The sequence below is a fragment of the Pholis gunnellus genome, assembly GCF_910591455.1.
Source record: "Pholis gunnellus genome assembly, chromosome: 20".
Classification (NCBI taxonomy): domain Eukaryota; kingdom Metazoa; phylum Chordata; class Actinopteri; order Perciformes; family Pholidae; genus Pholis; species Pholis gunnellus.
This window is the reverse complement of record NC_136547.1, coordinates 7,652,935-7,673,883: the sequence shown is the minus strand read 5'-3', so window position 1 is coordinate 7,673,883 and position 20,949 is coordinate 7,652,935. Positions and strand designations below refer to the sequence as shown.

The window sequence follows — 20,949 nt, the reverse complement described above, 5'->3', positions numbered from 1 at the left end:
CCGTGTAGTCAGTATATCCTTTTTTTTTTTTTTTTTGCTATTTGGAATTTATAGAAAAAAAGGGATGGAAAGTTCTCCACTACCTTCCTGTCTGTGCTGGAAAAAACACCAGTTTTGTGTGCGCGTGTGTGTGTGCGTGAGTGTGTGTAGGTGTGTGTGTGTGTGTGTGTGTGTGTGTGTGTGTGTGTGTGTGTGTGTGTGTGTGTGTGTGTGTGTGTTGTAGCGGCGGGGTCGGGCATGTCTCTCTCAGGTTAGGAACGTTACAGTGGAGGAAATGACTTGTTTTGAAATGATCCTTGCCCTCCAGGAATGCAGCCCTGCTGGGTTTTACACATACTTGTACAGTCCCAAGTTACATATTTTGTGTCCGTGATATCTTCTCCCATCTGTCTCTGGTGAAATAGGAAACAATATTCTGGGACAAAAGCTCTTAATAGCTGTAGTGTTTTGGTCTTTCTACTGTTTGCCAGGTCCACAGTGAACAGTTTTCTTTGGTGAGAACTTAATAATAAGTATCATAAGTGCTCGTTAATATCATAAGCTGGTGTATATACTGGCATCTCGAGTACAAGCTTAGTTCTGGTTTTAAAAAATATCATCAGTTGCGAGATATAACTCATGTTCTTTGTGCTATTTTACTGAAGTTTATTAGCTTATTTACTTACATATCAGGACAAACTGCTGACTTGACAGTCTCAGAGATGACGGGGGCTTTCAGGTGTATTGACATGTCCTCCCCCAGTGTGTGTGTGTGTGTGTGTGTGTGTGTGTGTGTGTGTGTGTGTGTGTGTGTGTGTGTGTGTGTGTGTGTGTGTGTGTGTGTGTGTGTGTGTGTGTGTGTGTGTGTGTGTGTGTGTGTGTGTGTGTGTGTGTGTGTGAGGTCTCTGACATAAAGCTGCGGCTGTTTACAAAGAGCAGCGATTAGTGAAACGAGACCTGTCCACCTGAGACCTGCACCTACAAGTCGTTTCACCCTCTGACCAAGTCTGTCCTCAAAGCGTGTGGATGTGGGTTCATTACGTATTTCAAGGAGGTCAGGAGACGCCGGTGGTTTTAGCTTTCAGAGCCCAGTTGTGTTTGGACTAGTTAGTGTGTGAACTTCTTCATGGGAACGGGAGAAACAAAGAATCACAGTATTTGTTTTCATGACGGCTGTTGTCTTCAAGCAGTCCGGTTTCTTTGAGGAGGAGCTTGACAGCGAACAACTTCTTTTGAAGGGAGTTGGGAGTTTATGGATTTATGTAAAGTGTACTTGTGCTTTGACCTTCCCACACTACGGGGGGAACACGCTGTGCCAGGATTATGTGCCTCCCATTTTCATATTCCTCCTGCTGGAAGAGACCCGTGCACAGATAACCATCTGAACACATGCACGGTCCTCCTCTGCTTCAGCGTTGGGAAAGAAAAAACCCAACACCTCTTCTTCTCAGGACCAGAGCGCAGAGCAACACATCTGTGTAGGTTTCACTATGTTTGTGGGTGTCAGTAAATGCGAGAGTGACACAAATGGTGAAGAAGAGTGAGCTGGACGGAGAGGGTTAATGCAGTGAGCGGGCAGCGGGCCAGCCCTCTGAAGAATAACGTTATCAAACCCAAAATGCCGGGGGGGGGGGGGGGGGGGCGACACAACCGGGCCCAGCTGTGCAGCCAGAGAGCAGCGCTGACATCCAGCCAGCCGACTTACCGCTGCTACAGTAGATTAGAACTTTGAATTCTTGAATTTGACAAAGTGGTATCATCATTGCATTTTGGAAAATGGAGATATAAAGATTGAACCCTTTTTTCCAAATATTTCGATACATGATTAATTGTTTCAGTCATTTTTGAAGCCAAAGTGCCGAACTATCTTCTCTAATGGGAGGTTTTGATGCTTTTGCTCATCATTTATCATAGTATTCTGAATTTCTCTGGGTTGGAAATGCCACGTTGAGCTGGTAAATCTGCCCGATCGAGCAAGTGGTAAAAAAGCTAATTAAACAGGTCGTTTTGTTCCAGAGCTGATGATGGAGGTAGTTGCGGAGTGAGTCATCTCTGTTGAGAGTCACAGCACAGATCAGGCGCTCTGTAAAGGCGGCGGGTAAAGTTTACGGACTGAAGCTTAGCTTGAAGCGAGTATTTCATTCATCCTGGAAACAGGAGTTCAGTTTGATTTACTTTAGATTCATTCATTTAAGTCTAGATCTTTTGGTCTTTGTTCGCATTTGATAACAACTGCAAAATAAAACAATATTTACAGGGACAAGCCAGCAGCTTACATAATGCTGTACTGAATGGCGTTGATGTGGTAAACTTCACACGTGTCATCTACTGCAATTTCAGCAAAAATACCTGCGGTTATTCAAATCTATCTTTAAGCCAAGATCTGCCTCAAGCGTGCACCTGCTTAGTGTAAAACGATGCAATGACGTGTGAATGAAGAGCCTCGTCCACTGAAACATTCGCCCCAAGTACGGCCCGAGAGAAGCCACGGTTACTCAACTCTCACTCTGACCTTTGGAACAGCCAACGGTCGATTTTGGAGATTTCCTCCACACAGTAGTTCATGCTTTCGGTAAGGCAGTTGGGAGAATTAAAAAAAAAAAAAATATCCCGAGCTTTAGATTTCCACATTTAATCCTGTTCATCCAGCTGCGTGCCATGGAAACTTCCAGAAATCCAATTTGTGCTGCAGAGTTGGAGCTCGGTGAGATTGGCTCGGGATTGGGAGTTTGCCGAGTACACAGAGAGAACGAGGGGGGGGGGGGGGGGGGGGGGCATTGGGCTTTGTTAACATCTGTACCTTCACCTCGGGTCAGTCATACATTGTGTCGCTGACGTTACACATAAATGCATCGGTGCACATTTCCCCCTCCTGCTCTGTGATGGGCTGCACCAGAGCCACACTGCAGCACTTACCTTCTTTATGTATGCGAAGCTTTTGTCATGCGATCGTTCACCGCATCACCCAGTGAGAAATACAGTCACAATGTTCCACTGCTCCTCTCTAAGAACGATCACAGCATGTGCTGCACTGCCTTCTGCTGGACGGACAACAAGCCTGCAACTGTTCAGTCAAACTGTGTGTTGTCACAGGGAATGAGGAACACCATGACACTTCAACAGGGCGGGTTGGCTGTGATGGTGGTCTTTCATTTTGTAGAAATATCTTTCCAGCAAAGGTTTTGCTGATGATTCCATCGTTTTTGTAAGAGTGTCTGTTCAAACTCACTTTGTTGCCTTTTAAGTTTTATTGGACAGTTCATCTCTGCATCAGTACATTGAACATCACACATTTAAATAGTTTGCAGTAACATTTCCAGCCACTGGGGGGCAGCAGCAGAGTGACTTTGTGACGCCATCACCACAGAAGGACATGTAAGGAGACATGATTACATTTCAACGAAACGTTGGCTTGTTTCCTGCCAACATGAACCCAAAACATATAGATTCAAGCTGGCAGTAGTCAGGATGTGAAGGAAAAAGGTCTTTCAGACTGTCATGTTACAGGATTCCTGAACTGATCATTAGACAACTCTCACCTCCTCCTCCTCCTCCTCACCTTTTTGAAGTTGCTCCTCAGCAACACTGTGAACCCACATCTGCTCCGCTCCAGCTGTTCAGGGCTCCACACCCCCACTTGATTGCACTGGGTCATAAATGCATCGGTGTCGATGTGAAAGCGGGGCCTTCATGACAGGAGCATGCGCACTTAGTAACCGCGGGATGCTCTGGTGTTTGCACTTCCTCAAAGCCTCCGGGCTCTACGACTGAGATTGAGGCTTATGGCTCAGGGAAAGACGATTTCACAGTCTTTCGCTGTCTTAATTAGACGCACCAACGCAGCCCCTCCCTCTTTATTGCATGTGCACAATTGCTATAAATCCCCTATTATCCATGCTTAATAAATAGCTTGCCCCTTACACCTCCCACCACATGGCGTGCTGTCCCTTCCTCTGCCGTGTGAAACCTAACTCCCTTGTGGGCCGTTTACCGCGGCCTCTCCTTGCTGCCCTGCCCTGCAGCTCAGGACCCATCAGACAGCCGAGTAGAGTCAATGGATGGATGTATTAAGGGAGGGAGCGCGAGGAAGAAAGCACCAGGAGACCGAGCGCTTGAGATGTAAAGGGTTATTTTGAGAAGAGGAGGCATTAGTTTCCCCTGTGTGTTGTTTCATACAACCGTGGAGCTTGGAACTACTAATGCCACTGTTTTGAGTGAGACATCTGGAAGTGATGCCGATCAGGATTGAGAATGAGGCATTTTGCAGAGCTGTTTAATGTATCATTCATCTTGCAGCAGTGTAGGGCTTGAAGCAATCAGTTGAATATCATTTGGTTTTGACGACGTCACCCTGGGCTTTATGAAATTCTAATTGGCATTTTTCACTATTTTTATGACTATTACTATTCTGCATTTTATTCACTCGGCTCACGCTTTTGTCCGAAGCAACATGAAAATGTGTTCCAGTAAAAGCCGGAGTAGATAACTGAGGAGGCATTAAGAACGAGGACCACAACGCTCCGCCTCACTTTTATCAAAGTTAATAATTGGCACATTAATGGATAATGAAAATAGCTGTTAGCTAACTGAATTGGGTGCTGGTCAAACTCTGGCACAATGTGTCCAAAATAAGGGGTCGCATCACAACTATGTTGAAATGGTAATAAAAGTATTGAATCTTGATTATAGTAACTTACACAAGTTTTGCATGTTCTTTCTTCAGGTCCATATATATATATAAACTCATAAACTTAATTCATGTCCTCATTAGGGCTTCCTGTAACAATCTTTATTGTTAGCGATTAATCTGCTGACCAGTATCTTAATTAATATATATATATGTTTATTATTACATACTGTAAGCTGAGGAGCCGTAAATGAGGGAATGTTTGTCTTTTTCTTCTTTAAAAACGAATTAAACGAATAATAAATGATAAAAATAGTTGCAGAATACATTTTCTGTTGATTGAGTGTTGATATTTTCACTTCTTAACCAGTTTGAGCGAGTGACAAAAATCAATGTAAACCGCAATTAATAACGCAAGCGGAAAAGCTCCCGAAAACCCCCCCGTGCGCTGATGCCCCAGTGCTGCAGCCGTGTGCGCTGTGTGGTTGTGATGGCGCTGCCTCTCGTCTCCCTCGCTGCGTGTGACCAATCGCCTCGCTGCATGTGCTCTCTTGTTGCCAGGGCGACAGCGGAACCGCCTGGAGCCAATGGACACCATTTTCGTCAAGCAAGTGAAGGAGGGAGGCCCCGCCCACGGAGCTGGACTCTGTACAGGTACACACGCACACACACACACACACACACACACACACACACACACACACACACACACACAGTCTCTATGGAGATCGCTGCTTCTGATAACCGGTTGATCGTACGGTTAACTCTGCCTGTCTCACGTCTCACCTTAAAAGCACCGTTTGATGCCAAGATTTCTTCACGTTTGTGCTGTAGGTAATTCCACTTCCTTGTGAGCCGCCAGGCAAAACAGACACGAGTTACAAAATAACAGATGGCTCCTTCGCGGGGGGTTGAACAAAGTGTAATATGCACTCTTGTTATTCCAACCTCTCCTTGATTCCGTCTCCCACTTTGTCTCTTATTGATTCGTGAATCACTTCTGATTTTTAAGCAGTCGGGATGAAAAAAAACAAGAATTCTTGAGCAAACTCCCTTCTGGTGAAAAACAGCTCCTTCCAGCTGAAGCTGTGTCAGCGTTCTTGCCAGATTAGCACTCTGTGTTACAGGAAATGTTAAGTGGCCTGGACAAGCCCTCTAAACTGTCTGCTTTTATCTGTTCGCTCTCCTCTCCTGGGATAAGGGAGTGCAGTGTTTTCCCACAATTATCTAGTTTCTCCCCCTAAACTCACCTCGCCTCTCTTCCTGTAAGATGGCCATCTTCAGAGAGCTTGAATGGACATGGAGCTCCACATCGGGGGCCTTCAAATAAACACGTATTGGTGTTCTCCGTTTGATCTAAACACGGATGTGTGAGCCCGGGGAGGAGCTGCTTCAGAGTGCTTTTCTTTGGTCGATAACCATATTGACTGGAGTCCAGATCTTTATTTTTTCTGAGCAGAAGCTTTATTTGTCATGTTGCAGGTTTGTAATATATTCTCTAATGCTCTCCAGGGGACCGGATAGTGAAGGTGAACGGAGAGAGCATCATTGGGAAGACCTACTCGCAAGTCATAGCTCTCATCCAGAACAGGTACGATATGCGACATTCCACTTTGAATGTCACCATTTATTTTAAGACAGAGAGACTTATCGCTGGCCAGCACTCATTCATTCATTCACACTTCATCAAACTGCAGCTATTAAAGTTTACATTTTACAAGTTAGACTTTCAGGCAGTTTGAGTCCTGCGTTATAACAGTTTCTCTCTCTCTCTCCTTCTCTCACCCCCGTCACCCGTCTCTCCATCAGCGATGCCTCACTGGAACTCTGTGTGATGCCAAAGGATGAGGACATTTTGCAGCTGGTGAGCATTCATGAGTAAATATTGCACGTGTGCTTAAAAATGCTTTGCCGTTTATAGAGCAGAAAACCACGCGTTTTTAATACCACACCAGTTCCCCTAAAAAAATGTTTTATTTGACTTTTTCAAAGTTAGTCTAATGGCAATTAAAATGTATTTTTCAACCTGGTCATGAAAGGCGTATGTTGGCTGTATCTTGGTTGTTTAACCTGTGCATGTACAGAACATTTTAACATCACAATTTGTGATTTTAGGGAGAGTAACACAAATCAGTATTCCAATCCAGCCTCTGACTGTAGCTCAGGCTGTCAGATATGTGAGCACAGGCTTTCTGTCTCTGTGCAGGATCAATGTTACCAAACCTGGCACTTCCTGGTCACTAATGAATAGCTCCAGCATGTAACACCCACTAAAACCACAACTTGTGACTTTTATGTGCCTGTTTACAGCTCAAACAAACCAGACACAACATGTTAATTGGCCAACTTTCCTGTTGTTTGTTGGGGTGTTTTTGTACTTTGGACCAGTTTTTCCCCCCGTGTTTTCAGGCTAAGCTAAACGAGCTCTGTACTCATCACAGATGAGTCTTCTTCTTCTTCTTCTTCTTCTTCTTGTGAATCTAATCTTTCTATGAAGCGGCACTCACCTCTGAGTCACGTCCGACTCAGTGTCTGACTCCCTCACGAAGAGAGAAAGTGTTGAGCAGCGGTCCAAACTAAAACAGATGCGCTTCTAGTGGACGCAAACGTACTGGACTCAGATTACCAGACAGCACTGTGGTATAGAGTGGCTGATCATTTCACTATAAAGATTTTAAAACATGGTCACAGTGAGGCCAAATATTTAAAGAGTCACAGCGTTGATCCACGCAAGAACGGGCATACTGCGAGACTTTCTAGATGATTGTAACGATGACACCTGTGCTGACACACGTTTAGTCTCTCCACCCACTTGCTCGTCCTGCCATTGAATCTCCGTGACTGGTGACTGAGGCAAACCAGTCACCAGTCAGGGTCCAGAGCCCCGCAGACGATAAACCGGTCGCCACACGTTATTCACCTCCGTTTGGGAAAGTCTCTCTTTGGAGCAGAGATCCGAGTCGGATCCCACTGTGTTGCTAAATTCCACACATAGTTTGTTAGCTTGGCCGGAGCTCACCAAAAAAGCCACAGAAACTTGCTTTTGGCGTTTTGGAATGAGCCTGAACCCTCACAAGGCTGACGGGCTTCAATGAAGCAATTGTCTCTTTCTCCTCGTTCAGGAAAAGTTCAATTCAACGTCAGCCAGGGAGCGTTTGACTTTACAGTTCGTTAGGATCTGTCTGCCACAGTTGTATGGGTTTTATCTGTCAATTGAAGGGAAGTGGAATACAAGATGTATATGATTCAGATGACGTGATGTATGTGAGAATCACAATCAAGCCATTTCTTTAAATATCAGAATACACATCGATACAAACGCTGCCTGCTGCTCGATGTGACCTTTTTATCCACTTCATACGAGGACAAGACATGATTTTGGGCTGTTTCAAGGATGAGTGGACGACGCTCACTGTGGTGTCTGTAGATGTGTCTGCGTCCATGTTTTTCAGTGTGTTGATGTTTGTCTGTTTTTGTTTTTTGGGAGACATTGAGCCCTCTCACTACCAGAGGGAGTGTAGCTGCCGTCAGCTGACTCCTCTCTGCTCACTGTTCATGGGAGGGAGTGAGGGAGGGAGGGAAGGCGAGCGTGCCGTTATGCTCACCCAAAAGTGACGGTACGACAGATAGAGCAGCGTCTAACCGGCGAGGGAGAGGATGAAAGAGGCTCGTAGTCGCGTGTTTTTAGCGCAGGAGCCGCTGAGCCACCAGGAGAGGGGGAGGGGCGGTACCACAGTGAGCAGGTGAGAGTGACAGATCAAAGGAAAGAAATGCTGAGTATGTTGAGAGAGAGAGAGAGAGAGAGAGAGAGAGAGAGAGACAGAGAGCCAGCAGAACACAGTCACCAAATGTAATCTGTAACTGCGGCTGGGTTTGTGGGTGGAGGAAATAATGGGGATGAAGAGCAACTCAGAAGACATTCAGGTCTGAGAAGGAAACCAGAAGTTCACCTCTCTTCTTCTTTCTTCTTCTTCCTCCACTCCGACTGTGATGCCTCTGCTCAGCGAGTGTATTTTTAGCCTGTGCTGAAGTCAGAGAAGTTGCCTGTCTCACCTCCATCGATGGCGTCTCATTTCTCTATGCTCACCTGTGTACTTCTCTTTATTCCCTGTTTTTCCTCTCTGCTTGCCCTTCTCTAACCTGTGGACTGCAGTTTTCCAGGGATATCACTGCTCTGGTAAGAAGGGGAACTATACTCACTAATCACTTTCCTTTTCAGTTCACTCTCCATTTGCTTCAGAGCTCTCATGACATGTTTCACCGCCTTTAGAGCTCGTATTTGCACATGTAGACGCTGGCAAATCCCTAAAAACCCTAAAATATTTCCCCTCTTTGCAGCATGCGTACTGTTTAGTATATGCAGGTTACTTATTGAGGGCGTTTCAGGTTCAGGGAAAGGTGTGTGTACAGGAAAAACAAATAATCTAGCACTTTGCCCTGTGATTTCCCTATTGAGGAAATTGGTTGCTATTTAACTGTATGACTGATGCAAATCCAGAGGGAGGCACGGAGCTGCAGATTTACTGCGGCTGCCTTTGCTGTTAGTGCAATTGTAACCCGACACTTCAGGTAGAGTGCTATCGATTAAAGTCCAACACCACGACTCTCTCCCTTTTCATTTTCTCAAGAGCTGGTGTGCTGAAGGGATGAGGAAAATGTACCGCGTTCAAGTCGCCTGAAGCCGTCCGTCATTCACCGGAGTTATAAATAGCTAATTTTCAGTGTTTCAGTTCAGGTTTTAATAATCGAGGAAAGAACCCTAGTTGCTACAGTGACAGTAGAGTTGTGGAGCCATGCTGACAGAAGTAGCGTTAGCTGCCAACGGCAGACAGAGGCGTCCTCCGTTCGGCCTCTCCTCATGCCTCAGGGCTCACTCTCCAGTACCAAAGGTGGGTAAGCCCCTGCCAGCGTAATCCTCACTCCTGGCTCCGCGGGGTTATTCTGGACTTTCCAGCCTTCTTTCTCCACTAATTAGGTTTTCTGGCTATCCCCGCTTTTCCCCACTCTCTCACATCTGGTACTTCTCAGGGCCGTTCATTTGTATCATGGCGTGCTGTAACATTTGTTTGCAGTCTCCTAGGAAATGATTGAGAAACTGTAACTGAAGCAGAGTGTGTTTGTTTAGGAGGAAAAGTACCGGAGCGCAGTGTCTACGTTTAGCATGCTGTTGTTTTATTATAGACGGTGCTGGTTTCAGTTGTCTATCTGTCACTTTCCAGTGTTCTGGAGGGAATTCAGTAACGCGGTTTGTCTTGCTGATAATGTCATCAGCTCGCACAGAAACTCTTGTCAATAAATGACACTAGTGGATCAACATTCAATCTGACCACATTGTCGTGGTGCAGTCGATGCCGTAAGATACTGTAGCTGTAATGGCAAAGACGGATGAAGTCATCTGTGAGATATTGCAGTGAATTCATCATCTAGACCGGCTAACTGAAACACTCTTCGTATTCTTTTGCATTTGCAGCATTTTCTAGCTTAGTTAGCTTTAGTTTCTACAGCACTCCCTGTTCAGTAAAAGTCTAATGTATCCTGTCCGTGGTTGGGTGTGATGTTCTCCCGGGGTTCAATGTGATCTATTTTGGCTTTCCAACCTCTCAGCAACCGAAGTGACACAATGTCCTATAATCTCTTGCAGGCGTATTCCCAGGATGCATATCTCAAAGGAAATGATGCGTACAGCGGAAATGCCCAGAACATCCCCGAGCCCCCTCCCATATGCTACCCTCGGATAGAAGTTAAGGCCGCGGGCATGGCTCAGACGTCGGAGCCCGCCGCAGTCAGTGAGACCCCCCCGGGGCCGGCTCAGGGACCAGGAAGAAGAGGGGGGGCCGCGGAAAAGAGCTACCGGGTTGAAATCCCTGTTCCGCCATCTCCTCCGCCCCAACAGACGTCAAAGTCTCAGACGGTGGTTTGTGTCTGTAGTGAGAATGTGAGGACAGCGGCAATGCTTCCTGATCCGGTTGACAGGGGGTCCCGGGTAGCTCGGGCTGGACCGAGCCACAGGACAGAGGAAAACCGGCACAGTCCTTCAGCAGATTCCGGCTCAGCCAGACCGAGACCGCTTATTCCCTCAGTACCCGGGGGTGCACAGTTGCAGCACCCCTCATCCTGTCCCACAGAAAGCCCGGTCTACTCCCCGTCATCAAGACCTGGTCCTATCTATCCTGACACATCGTCTCCAGCTGTACGGTCCACCGCTGCCTCACCGGACACGTTCTCCACCCCCATCTCACCCAGTGCCAACCACTACTCACCGTCTCCCACAGCCCCCTCCACCTCTCCACACCAGAACATTGACTGGAAAAACTACACCACCTACAAGGACTACATAGACGCCAAGAGGCTGCACACGTATGGTTGCCGCACCATCCAGGAGCGCTTGGACAGCTTGCGTGCGGCTGCCAATTCCAGCTCCGCCTACGCCCAGCAACGTACGCCGCCTCCTCCTAGCACCAGTCAAAGAGGGACGCTGGGCTCCCAGCACAGACGGAGAAGCACCTCGAACGATCGCGGGTTGGATGCAAGTAGCAAGGGCACTGCCGTGACTCCATTACGTAGCGTCTCCCAAGAGAGGCTTGAAGGTGGAGCAGAGAGGACGACACCAATCAGGAACTGGCCTCGGAGTGCTTCCGAGGATGCTCTGCCTTTCTCCAGCCCCACAGGAGTCCCCGAACCTCGGGCGCGGTCCTGCGACTACCTGGGGCAGCAGCCTGGGGAGCCGCTGGCTGTCTTTGCAGACCGGGTAGTGTTGGAGGACAGGCTGATGCTGTGTCGGGGAGAGGAAGCCAGAGCTAGCAGGCAGGGAACGGGCCTGAGAGCTTTACCTCATCTGAACAGGAGTCTCACTGGACAGGAGGGAAGTGGATTATCAAACTCTGCTCCTGTGTTTACTAAATTTACGACGGATTCTGTGCTAACATCGAGGACAGACGGTGTCATAATGAGACCATCGCGCCTGCCCGTCAAAAGCGCCATCTCAGACCCTTCACCTGCCTTATCCTCCAGTAGAACCACAGACCCTCTTAAAGACCAAAGAGCTAACATCGTGGGCAACCACCTGGGCTACTCCTCCCCTCTGCACCTGCAGCTCAGAGGCCGGGCTGACAGTCTGAAAATGGAAAGCAGGTCAGACACTGGGTTGGCAGCCAGGTCCTCCTCTTGCTCTGGTAACTCCTCTAAACTGCCCTTGCAGAGACAAAGTGTAGTTGTTGCTGCCTCTTCCTCTGGTTCCTCCAACACTAATGGAACTCTTACCCAAAAGCCCAAAGTCAGAGAGATCTCCAGTTCTACCAGCGCCCTTGTACGGACTAATGGCGGTCTTGCAGAGGGCGTAGAAGGACCGGATGCGACAGTCGTCGTCCTAAGAAGGGACAAAATCTCTGGGGCCCCCCACATCCGCCCTCCGTCCTATGTGCTAGCTGTTAATGACAACCAGGGAGGAGTGACTCACAAGTCCCCGCCATTACTGAAGGCAGGCTCTGTGGACGGAGCTATGTGCTGGACGTCTCATGACAGCTTTAGGGAGATGCATCTGAGAAGGCTTGGAGACACACGACACAAGTCTGGCTCCAACAACTTGGACGACTCCCTGGATTCGATCCCCTTCATAGGTAAGACTGCACTAATCTGCATACCGCCTTCTTTTTAAACTCTTCCCGTTTCTACAGCAACGGCAGTGACACGGGTGAGTCCTGTGAAAAAATGATGACACAGCATGCGTTTGTGTGAGTGACAAAGCATGTTTATGCATGAAAGCCTGGCAGGCTCTTCAGCCGAGTAGAGATTCAACCAAGTGGCACCGTGCTTTTAATGAGCAGATAGCAAATGATATGCATGTCCCGACCAATCTATGTCTAATCTTTGTCTTCAGACCTAAATTAGTTTTGCTTCAAGTATCCAAGTCGGCATCGTATGCTTGGCGAGACCTATTGATGTGTTATTTCTTTATCTGAATCAGGAGATGCTGTATGCAAATCGGGAAACTTTAGACTGTTTTATTTAGGGAAGGTATTTTTACAGCTGCTTGTGCTAAGACAACGGTACATGCGGATGCATTAAGAAGTTTTTTATTCCTTTCACTAAGAACGTTTTGTGGAAAAACAGGTTTATATTCCTCAATTTGATGAAAAAAGTGCTGTTTTCTATTATGGAAAAACTAAAGTGATGCCCAGTCCTTTATATACAGTAGATACAAAGTGGGCGTTATTTTCATGGGTTAGTCCACTGTGTGATTCTATCAGAGGTTTTACATGCTCAGATAATCATTATCAAGAGAGAAAACTCAGCTGCAGATGTAAATGAGAGGGTGTGTGTGTGTCTGTGTGCACTTTGCATGTTGGAGGCAGTGAGGGCAGATATACGGAATGCTGTTTTCTGCACGCGATGTGGAACTGGTGAGAGTTCACAGTCGTGTATACTCTTAGTTGCATTAACATCCAATCTTAAAATCCACATTTGAAAGTGGCCTATCTGGTGTTCCTGTTCAATATTAGTGTGGACATAAGTGTGGTTGCCCCTCTCTCCATGGGAACCAAATTACAAAAAAACAACCCGAAGCTCCCTTTTTGCTTCAGCACAATATACAACACAATCACAAAACGGCAGTGAATATCAAGTGTTAGCCTTTGTGGCCTCACTCATCATACTACAAGGACATCTATTGTGCCTTAATGTCATCCTGAATATACTGTGGATCACCAGAAATAAGGGTGGTCTTACAGGAAATACCCCAGGGCTTGTGTTGCTTGTTAGGCTCTTTGTCTTTTACTTAAACGAACACTATTATGTCATTTAGTGTGTTACCCGTGAAACCACTCGTCCCCGCTCATAAAGGCAGAGGCATTCATTTAAGGCATGATGTACTTTACTCAAGTTACAGTCCCAGCATTATATAGGTATTTGAATGCGTAGAGAAATTGGGTCCTTGTGGCGTTTTGACATGGAGTCAGGTGTGTGATTATGTGACAGTGTGACACTGTACTGCAGGCAACCATGACGTATTCAAACCACCCTTTTGGCATCTGAGTAGGGCAGCACACACACACACACACTCACAAAAAGAGCTGCTCTCCAACTCGCTACACCCCCCCCCCCCCCCCCATCCCACCCCACCCACTCCCCGAATTGGCTCATATTTCCCCCTTGTGTTGTTCAGCAAGAGAAACCCAAGAACATGGTCCTAATGGACTGTGACATAACGGAGAAATAAGAGCATTCCTGCGGCTTCAATTAGATTTCATAGTACAGTTCCAAACAATAAAAGGAACAACTGCTGTACATTAGGTGTCTGCCAAACATGTTGTACTGGGAACAGAGCACAAGTGGTCCTGCTCGAGTACGAGCAAAATGTCACGTCCTCCATGATGAGGAGAAATCCTCCTTTTTTTGTGCTTTTCCTCAGAGAACTGGATGCATTCTTAACAAAGCAAATGCATCATAGTGGAGCTCTATATGTACTTGTTGTGGTGTTTAAACCAGAAAGGAACAATACACAAAATAGAAGTTAAGTGTTGTTTTTTCACGTCTCTTCCAACTTGTCGGCTGACATAACCAAAACAAGCTTGAACTCGATTTTGCATCCCCAGTTGTGTCGTCATCAGCCAATAAGAGCAGCTCTTGTGTTTTTCTTCGTGCCCCAGAACCTGCAGGTGTTTAATCATCGTATCCTCCTCCAGCAGCATTTACCTCTGTGTGTGTGTGTGTGTGTGTGTGTGTATGTATGTGTGACACACACACACACACACACACACACACACACACACACACACCTCAGCTCTCGCTTCTGACTTCTCTACATTTAGATCCAGATTAGATCAGCTTACGATTTCAGCACTTCCCAGTGTTCTGTGTTTGGCGCCTGTGATGTGCTGAGAAGGCAAAACACGAAAACGTTTTCTTATTTCACACTGATCATGTCAGATGGTTGAAGTTTCATATTTGGACAGACGTAAGAGGAATAGTTTGACATTTTGGGAGATGCATTTGCTGCTGATATCATGTCTGTCCTTTTATTATAAAGCTACAACCGCCAGCTGGTTAGCTTAGCTTAGCATAAAGACTGACAGCAGTGGGGAAAGATTATAAAAATCCACCGACCAGCACTTCTACAGTTCACTAACATGTTATGTCTTGTATGTGTCATACAAAAGCCAACATGTTGTGCTTCATGGGGAGTTATATGCCGGACTCTTTCTAGCTAGCTGCCTCCCTGTGTTTCCAGTCCTTATGCTAAGCTAAGCTTACCATCTCAAAAAGATGTGAGAATAGTATTAGCTCTTTTTATTGTGTAAGTGTATAAGTGTATTTCCCAAAATGTGAAGCTATTTGTTTGAAGATGTGAATCTTCAGTTTAAAGTCTTGATGTCCACAACTGACCCCCTGTACAGTATATTGTAATCACACGAGTCAGACATCGTATTCCCAGAAGCAGGACTGGAAGTAAACGAACAAGTGATTCAATGAATCTGCCGGGATGGGCAGAAGTGAGGTCTGCCGTGTCACGGGAGACGTCTTTGAGGTTTTAAGGGTAGGGAGATTTCACAGCAGTCATCCGTACACAACCAACAAGCAGATCACATGTTTCATATTAAATCTGTTGTGAAAGTTGATTTGTATCAGTGAATTCGCAGGAATTTAATCTTAAAGAGTGTTAATGTTGCTTGTGCTACATTAGGTTTCACCTGCATCGCCACAGTCGCTGATATGATTCATGGTACGCGTCTCTTCATTTGTTTTTAGGGCTTGCCATCCTGCTGATATTGCATATCAGACATTATGACACGGCCGTGTCTGTGATGATGTAATGCTACCGCCGTGTTTATTTGATAGGGAAGGTGTGGAGCGGCTTACCGGAACAGAGACGCAGTCAGCCAGTAGAAAGGTGTTTCTGTCTGCATCGCTTTGCTTTAGACCTGTGAGCCATTATCAGCCTTTTATTGCCGTCTGCTGAAATGTTTATTCAAGTGGAGATAGCGGAGAGGATTAGACTTTGTTTTTGGGGTAATTTAATGTACCAAATGATATTTCCTGTTGCAGACTACATCTGAATTTATGCCAAAGTTGTATAGGAGTTCAGCTGGATTGCCACACAATTAGAATTATTACACAGTGGATCTGATAGTCATGAAGCTTTACATTTGCCCCAAACGTGTTGCTGCATTGAGGGTTAATGCCAATAAATAAATTCAGTAAATAACCTACGTGGACAGCATCTAACGGGTACAAGCTAATATCCTATTACAAATAACATGGGAGCAACCATCAACCCACCGTTTAATTTCATCTGCCATGTTTCTGCGTAATATGACGTGAACTCAGCACGGCGTGTACCAAAGTTTTCGCGGTTCTTCGCAGTTGGGAAGTCATTCCTCCCGATCTTTCCGACGCCTCATTAATGCAGTTCATTCCTCTCTTCCTGTCCTCAGATGAACCCTCTAGTCCCAGCACCGACCAGGACAGCACACACATCCCCGCCTCTGCTGTTATATGTGGAACGCCCGTCATCACCACCATCCCACCCAGCCCCACCTCTCTGTCCCCTCTCATTCGACGCCATCTGTCACATGACCAAGGTATGTTCACGTCAAAGCAGGCACAATTAGGCCTATGACAGCTACTGAGCTTGTTACAGATGAATTGTTTCACCTTCTCTTAACAGATTCTCTCCGTCTCACAATCATTGAGTCAGATTCTGGTGGTAAAACAGAACGGTCCAAGTCGTATGACGAAGGCCTGGATAACTACCGGGGAGAAGTCATAGGGTGAGTTCTTCTACCCACAGCAGCTTCCTCATAGATGGGAGTAAAGACAATACCCATGATATCCATTCTGATGAGGAACACGTTCAAATTACCTAAAAGATGACCTCTTCTTTTCCATTCAGGAGGTCTTTAATACCTGGTCTGAAGAACCTGAGGAAGGTGAGTTCAATCCCTACTTTTGTTTTATCAAGCTGCCAGCTGTGTTTGGCTGCCACATGACTGGCACATCCTGCTGCTTTATCAGCTCGTTAGTTCACACCCAAAAGATAAAACTTCTCCCATTGAAAGGTGAATATATGGTGGTAAACAATAGCAGGTGTAAAAGCAACACCAGGCATTGCTGGTTAATAATTAATTCAAAGTTTATTTCTACTGTACCATCCTAGATTTTAAAATCATAAACATCAGTGTCTCTCTCTCTCTATGTTTTTATTTCTTATATTTCTTTATTTTCTTGTCCATCACAGGCGGGGGGGGACAGGTCATCTGAAGATTCGGGGTCCAGGAGAGATTCTTCATCGGACGTCTTCTGTGACGCCACCAAGGAGGGTTTGCTTCATTTCAAGCAGCTGAACACGGAGAAGAGCAAGGTGTGGACCGTCTCCACATACACGAGCCATCGCACCATATAACTCACACACACATGGGAGCACATCTTCAAGCATTACGGGACTTTATAACAGTAGCAGGGCTGCCCTTGTTTCCAGAGTATTTGTCTGAATATGTTATGCCGTTTCACCTGTTGGACCATGTATGAGGTCTCATATTGCCCTCGAGGCAGTGATCACAGACCGGTTACATTTAAATCCCCTATCATTTCGCTGTTAAAACTCGTCTCCTTCTCGTGGCCCGTTTCCGCAGCGTGTCGGAGGAGGTATGCGCCCGTGGAAACAGATGTACGCCGTGTTGAGAGGCCGCTACCTTTGCCTCTACAAAGACAGAAAGGAAGGGCAGGCTCACGCCAACTGCCAAGCGGTAGACGAGCCCCTGCCGATCAGCATCAAGGCGTGTCTGATCGACATCTCGTACAGCGACACCAAGCGCAAGAACGTGCTGCGGCTGACCACGTCGGACTGCGAGTACCTGTTCCAGGCCGAGGACCGGGAGGACATGCTGGCCTGGATCAGAGTCATACAGGAGAACAGCAACCTGGACGAGGAGGTGAGCGTCAAGCGTTCAATCTGTCATCAGTATTTATGCATGAGCATTGTGCGGAAACTAATATTTTGACTCACCTGCCGACGTGACTGGTGGATTTGACCCGTGTCACCTGAGAGCAGCCGGTTATATAAAGATCCGTTAGCGGTGATGGGTGTGAATGTACCTGTTGCACCTGATGCCTTAACCATCACCCTATTGTGTCCCGATCTGCCCCGCCCCCTCTTTCCTTCCTTCCTTTTCCTTTAGAACGCGGCCTTCACCAGCCATGACCTCATCAGCAGGAAGATCAAGGAGTACAACACCTTGATGAGGTGAGGGGCAAAGGGAGGGAGAGAGAGAGAGAGAGAGAGGAGGGCGGGCCTCGCTCTTCAGGAGAACTTCACTGAGTTTTTTTCCTGATCAGAAAGCTCATTTTGTGTTCATGTCTCACGCAGCCCGACGGGCAGCAAGACGGAGCAGTCGCCCAAAAACTCTCGCCAGTCGCTGAGCATCAGACAGACGCTGCTGGGAGGAAAAGGAGAGAGCAAAGCAACGAGTCCGCTCACACCCAAAGCTGAGCAGGAGAAGAAGAACGCGCACAAAGGTAGGAAACAAACGTCCCCCACTTAATGTGATTCAGTTCTTTCTGTTGTATTTTAAACCAAGAAGAACAAATGTGTTCATTGTACTCATCATATTGTACGTTGCAGATGACACCAGCCCGCCCAAAGATAAAGGGACATGGAGGAAGAGCATCCCGGGGCTGATGAGGAAACCCTTTGAGAGGAAGCCGTCTCCTGGAGTCACGTTTGGCGTGAGGCTGGACGACTGTCCTCCTGCACTGACCAACAAGGTCTGAACTGATGTTTTTTATTCCCAATAAAACCCCTGTGAAGGATTTTGTGGGGGAAAAACATTTGTTTGCATCGCTACTAAACATTTTAGGGTTTTTATGGATGTTCCTGTTTTGGATTTCCTTTTGATAAGTTCATCTGATTTTGCTCTTGACCTCTTTCTCCTCACAGGAATAATATCCTGCAGGTCCAATGAGCTAAACATTTGCTGCATTTCTCTGTATTCTAGTTCGTGCCTCTGATTGTGGAGGTCTGTTGTAAGCTGGTGGAGGATAGGGGGTTGGACTACACGGGCATCTACAGAGTCCCAGGAAACAACGCCGCCATCTCCAACATGCAGGAGGAGCTCAATAACAAGGGCATGAATGACATCGATGTCCAGGACGACGTGAGTGGCACTTTATCCACCGCTGGTGCTTTAATTAAACTCTCCTTGAAGTTTCACTTTCTACAGTGCTGCTCCTAATGTGTTTGGGACTGAAATACTTTTAAAGATGCAGTGTTATCTAGATGCGTGCGCACATAACAGTTCTGAATACCTGCTAGTGATGTGTCACTTGTTTATTTAAGATGAACAGGGGCGCAGCAGTCAGAGCAACAGCACCGTGTTGGTGGATGTGAGCTTAGCATCTTCATGCGGTGTCGAATAAACTTTTAGTTTTTTGTTGCTTAACTTCTATTCTGTTCTCGTGCTTTACAGAAATGGAGGGACCTCAACGTGATCAGCAGTTTACTCAAGTCCTTCTTCCGTAAACTACCAGAGCCGTTGTTCACCAATGGTAAGTTCCAGAGGTTGTTTCTGCCATCTAGTGGCCAGAAATGAGAACTGACTGGCTGTGTTTCACCTCAAGCCTTCGCCTGATTTGTTTCTTTCTGCCTGCAGATAAGTACGCCGATTTTATAGACGCCAACAGAACGGAGGACCCAGTGGAGAGACTCAAAGTGCTCAAGAGGCTGGTGAGTTGCTTTGACAATTCATTTCATCCCTTATTTGTGTAATATACTTTTATTAGTTAAATACTTTATTTGGGTTTTCTTCTTTTACAACCTGTAAACAATGTACCAGAGCGCTGAAACCTGATGAAGTTCTTATGAAAAGCAAAACTAAATTGTTAGATATAGAAGTTTGTGTGTGTTATCATAACTCTGTGTAATGTCGTCTCTGTCTACAGCTTCATGAGTTGCCCGATCATCATTACGAGACCCTCAAGTTCCTCTCGGCTCATCTCAAAACTGTGGCCGACAACTCGGAGAAGAATAAGGTGTGTAGCTCACACGTTTTACTGAATTAGGTTTTCATCAGAGAAGTTAAAGATGTCCAATAAATCTTTGTTTCTTGTTCGTTAGATGGAACCAAGGAACCTGGCCATCGTGTTCGGTCCCACTCTGGTGCGCACCACCGAGGACAACATGACCCATATGGTGACGCACATGCCAGACCAGTACAGGATCGTGGAGGCCCTCATTCAAAATGTGAGCATCACATCTTTAACTTTTCACTGAAGATATCATGGCTTCGCGTAAAACACAGAGCGGAATGTAATGCCGTTTGTGTTTCCTCTAGTATCACTGGTTTTTCACTGAAGATGGAAACGGAGATCCAGTGGTGAGTACATCAAATCATTTCAGCCCAGCGTTGACTAAAACCAATTTAATTAGATTAAAACTATTTATGTGTCCCTAAAGTAAATATAACATACAGTGCCTTGCATGACGTTTCTCCTATTTTGTTGCACTATAACCTGGAATTAAATTGTTGTTTATTTGAATTGAATAAATTGTGCATATGTAGTCACTGCTGCAAATGTCCCCCTGAATCTGCTCCTGACTGTGTTACATTTGTTTCTCTCAGACTATATCGCGTGACCAGAGCGCCGTGCAGTCTCAGCCCATCCCCAACATCGACCACCTGCTCACCAACATCGGCCGTACGAACACGTCGCAGGGTGAAGTATCAGGTAACACGCTGCCTCTGGCAGACCGACTCTTTGGTGGGTTCACCTTTCTCTGCCGAGCGCTGTGGTCGCCGAGCGGCCGCTGTGTGAACCAGTAACGAATGTTGTTGATAACGCTGCTTCTTCCCCAGGCCAAGCTTCCCCCTTTTCTGCTTCTTTGGCTGTTGCCACTAGATAGAAATGTCTATGGCTAACCATGAGTCCAAACGCCTGCGTGGGTTTCAGTGGGCAATTTACTTGCATCACAATAAGTTAAAAAGATGCAATAAATTGTCTCGCTTCTTCATTTGCTTTGAGAGATTTATCCCCCGTCTCGGTATTTGATAAATTTAGATGTCCTTTTCCTTTTTTTTTTATCCCTCTGCCCTTTTAATACCTCGTTTTAGACAAACTCCACACCTGGGCTGTGTTTCCTCCCTCCCTTTATCCCGCCCACTGTTGCATTAATAAGGCATGTTGTTCCTCAAGTCAGAAGTAGATGTCTTTACAGTGAAAGGCGACCTCTGATTCCTCTGTCTCTAGTGAGGCTCTGTCGGGTGTCCTAAAGGCTTTCCCAGCATTCACACATACTGATCTTGACACAGGCCAAGTGGGAGGAGTCTATCACACCATGATGACACTGATGGACT

General features: G+C 46.3%; 1 protein-coding gene across 1 annotated transcript in view; it reads left to right on the top strand.

Moving 5' to 3' along the window:
- arhgap21a (Rho GTPase activating protein 21a) overlaps positions 1-20,949 on the top strand; it is a 68,017-nt gene that overhangs the window by 40,930 nt on the left and 6,138 nt on the right. The window contains exons 4-22 of the mRNA XM_079181494.1: positions 5,168-5,260; positions 6,119-6,197; positions 6,416-6,470; positions 10,248-12,222; positions 16,036-16,182; positions 16,269-16,371; positions 16,494-16,530; positions 16,839-16,961; positions 17,233-17,532; positions 17,779-17,843; positions 17,967-18,115; positions 18,222-18,364; positions 18,595-18,753; positions 19,066-19,144; positions 19,249-19,322; positions 19,538-19,627; positions 19,713-19,838; positions 19,930-19,971; positions 20,218-20,323. Coding sequence (XP_079037620.1) covers positions 5,168-5,260; positions 6,119-6,197; positions 6,416-6,470; positions 10,248-12,222; positions 16,036-16,182; positions 16,269-16,371; positions 16,494-16,530; positions 16,839-16,961; positions 17,233-17,532; positions 17,779-17,843; positions 17,967-18,115; positions 18,222-18,364; positions 18,595-18,753; positions 19,066-19,144; positions 19,249-19,322; positions 19,538-19,627; positions 19,713-19,838; positions 19,930-19,971; positions 20,218-20,323 — 3,945 coding nt within the window. The remainder of the gene's footprint in view (positions 1-5,167; positions 5,261-6,118; positions 6,198-6,415; positions 6,471-10,247; positions 12,223-16,035; positions 16,183-16,268; positions 16,372-16,493; positions 16,531-16,838; positions 16,962-17,232; positions 17,533-17,778; positions 17,844-17,966; positions 18,116-18,221; positions 18,365-18,594; positions 18,754-19,065; positions 19,145-19,248; positions 19,323-19,537; positions 19,628-19,712; positions 19,839-19,929; positions 19,972-20,217; positions 20,324-20,949) is intronic.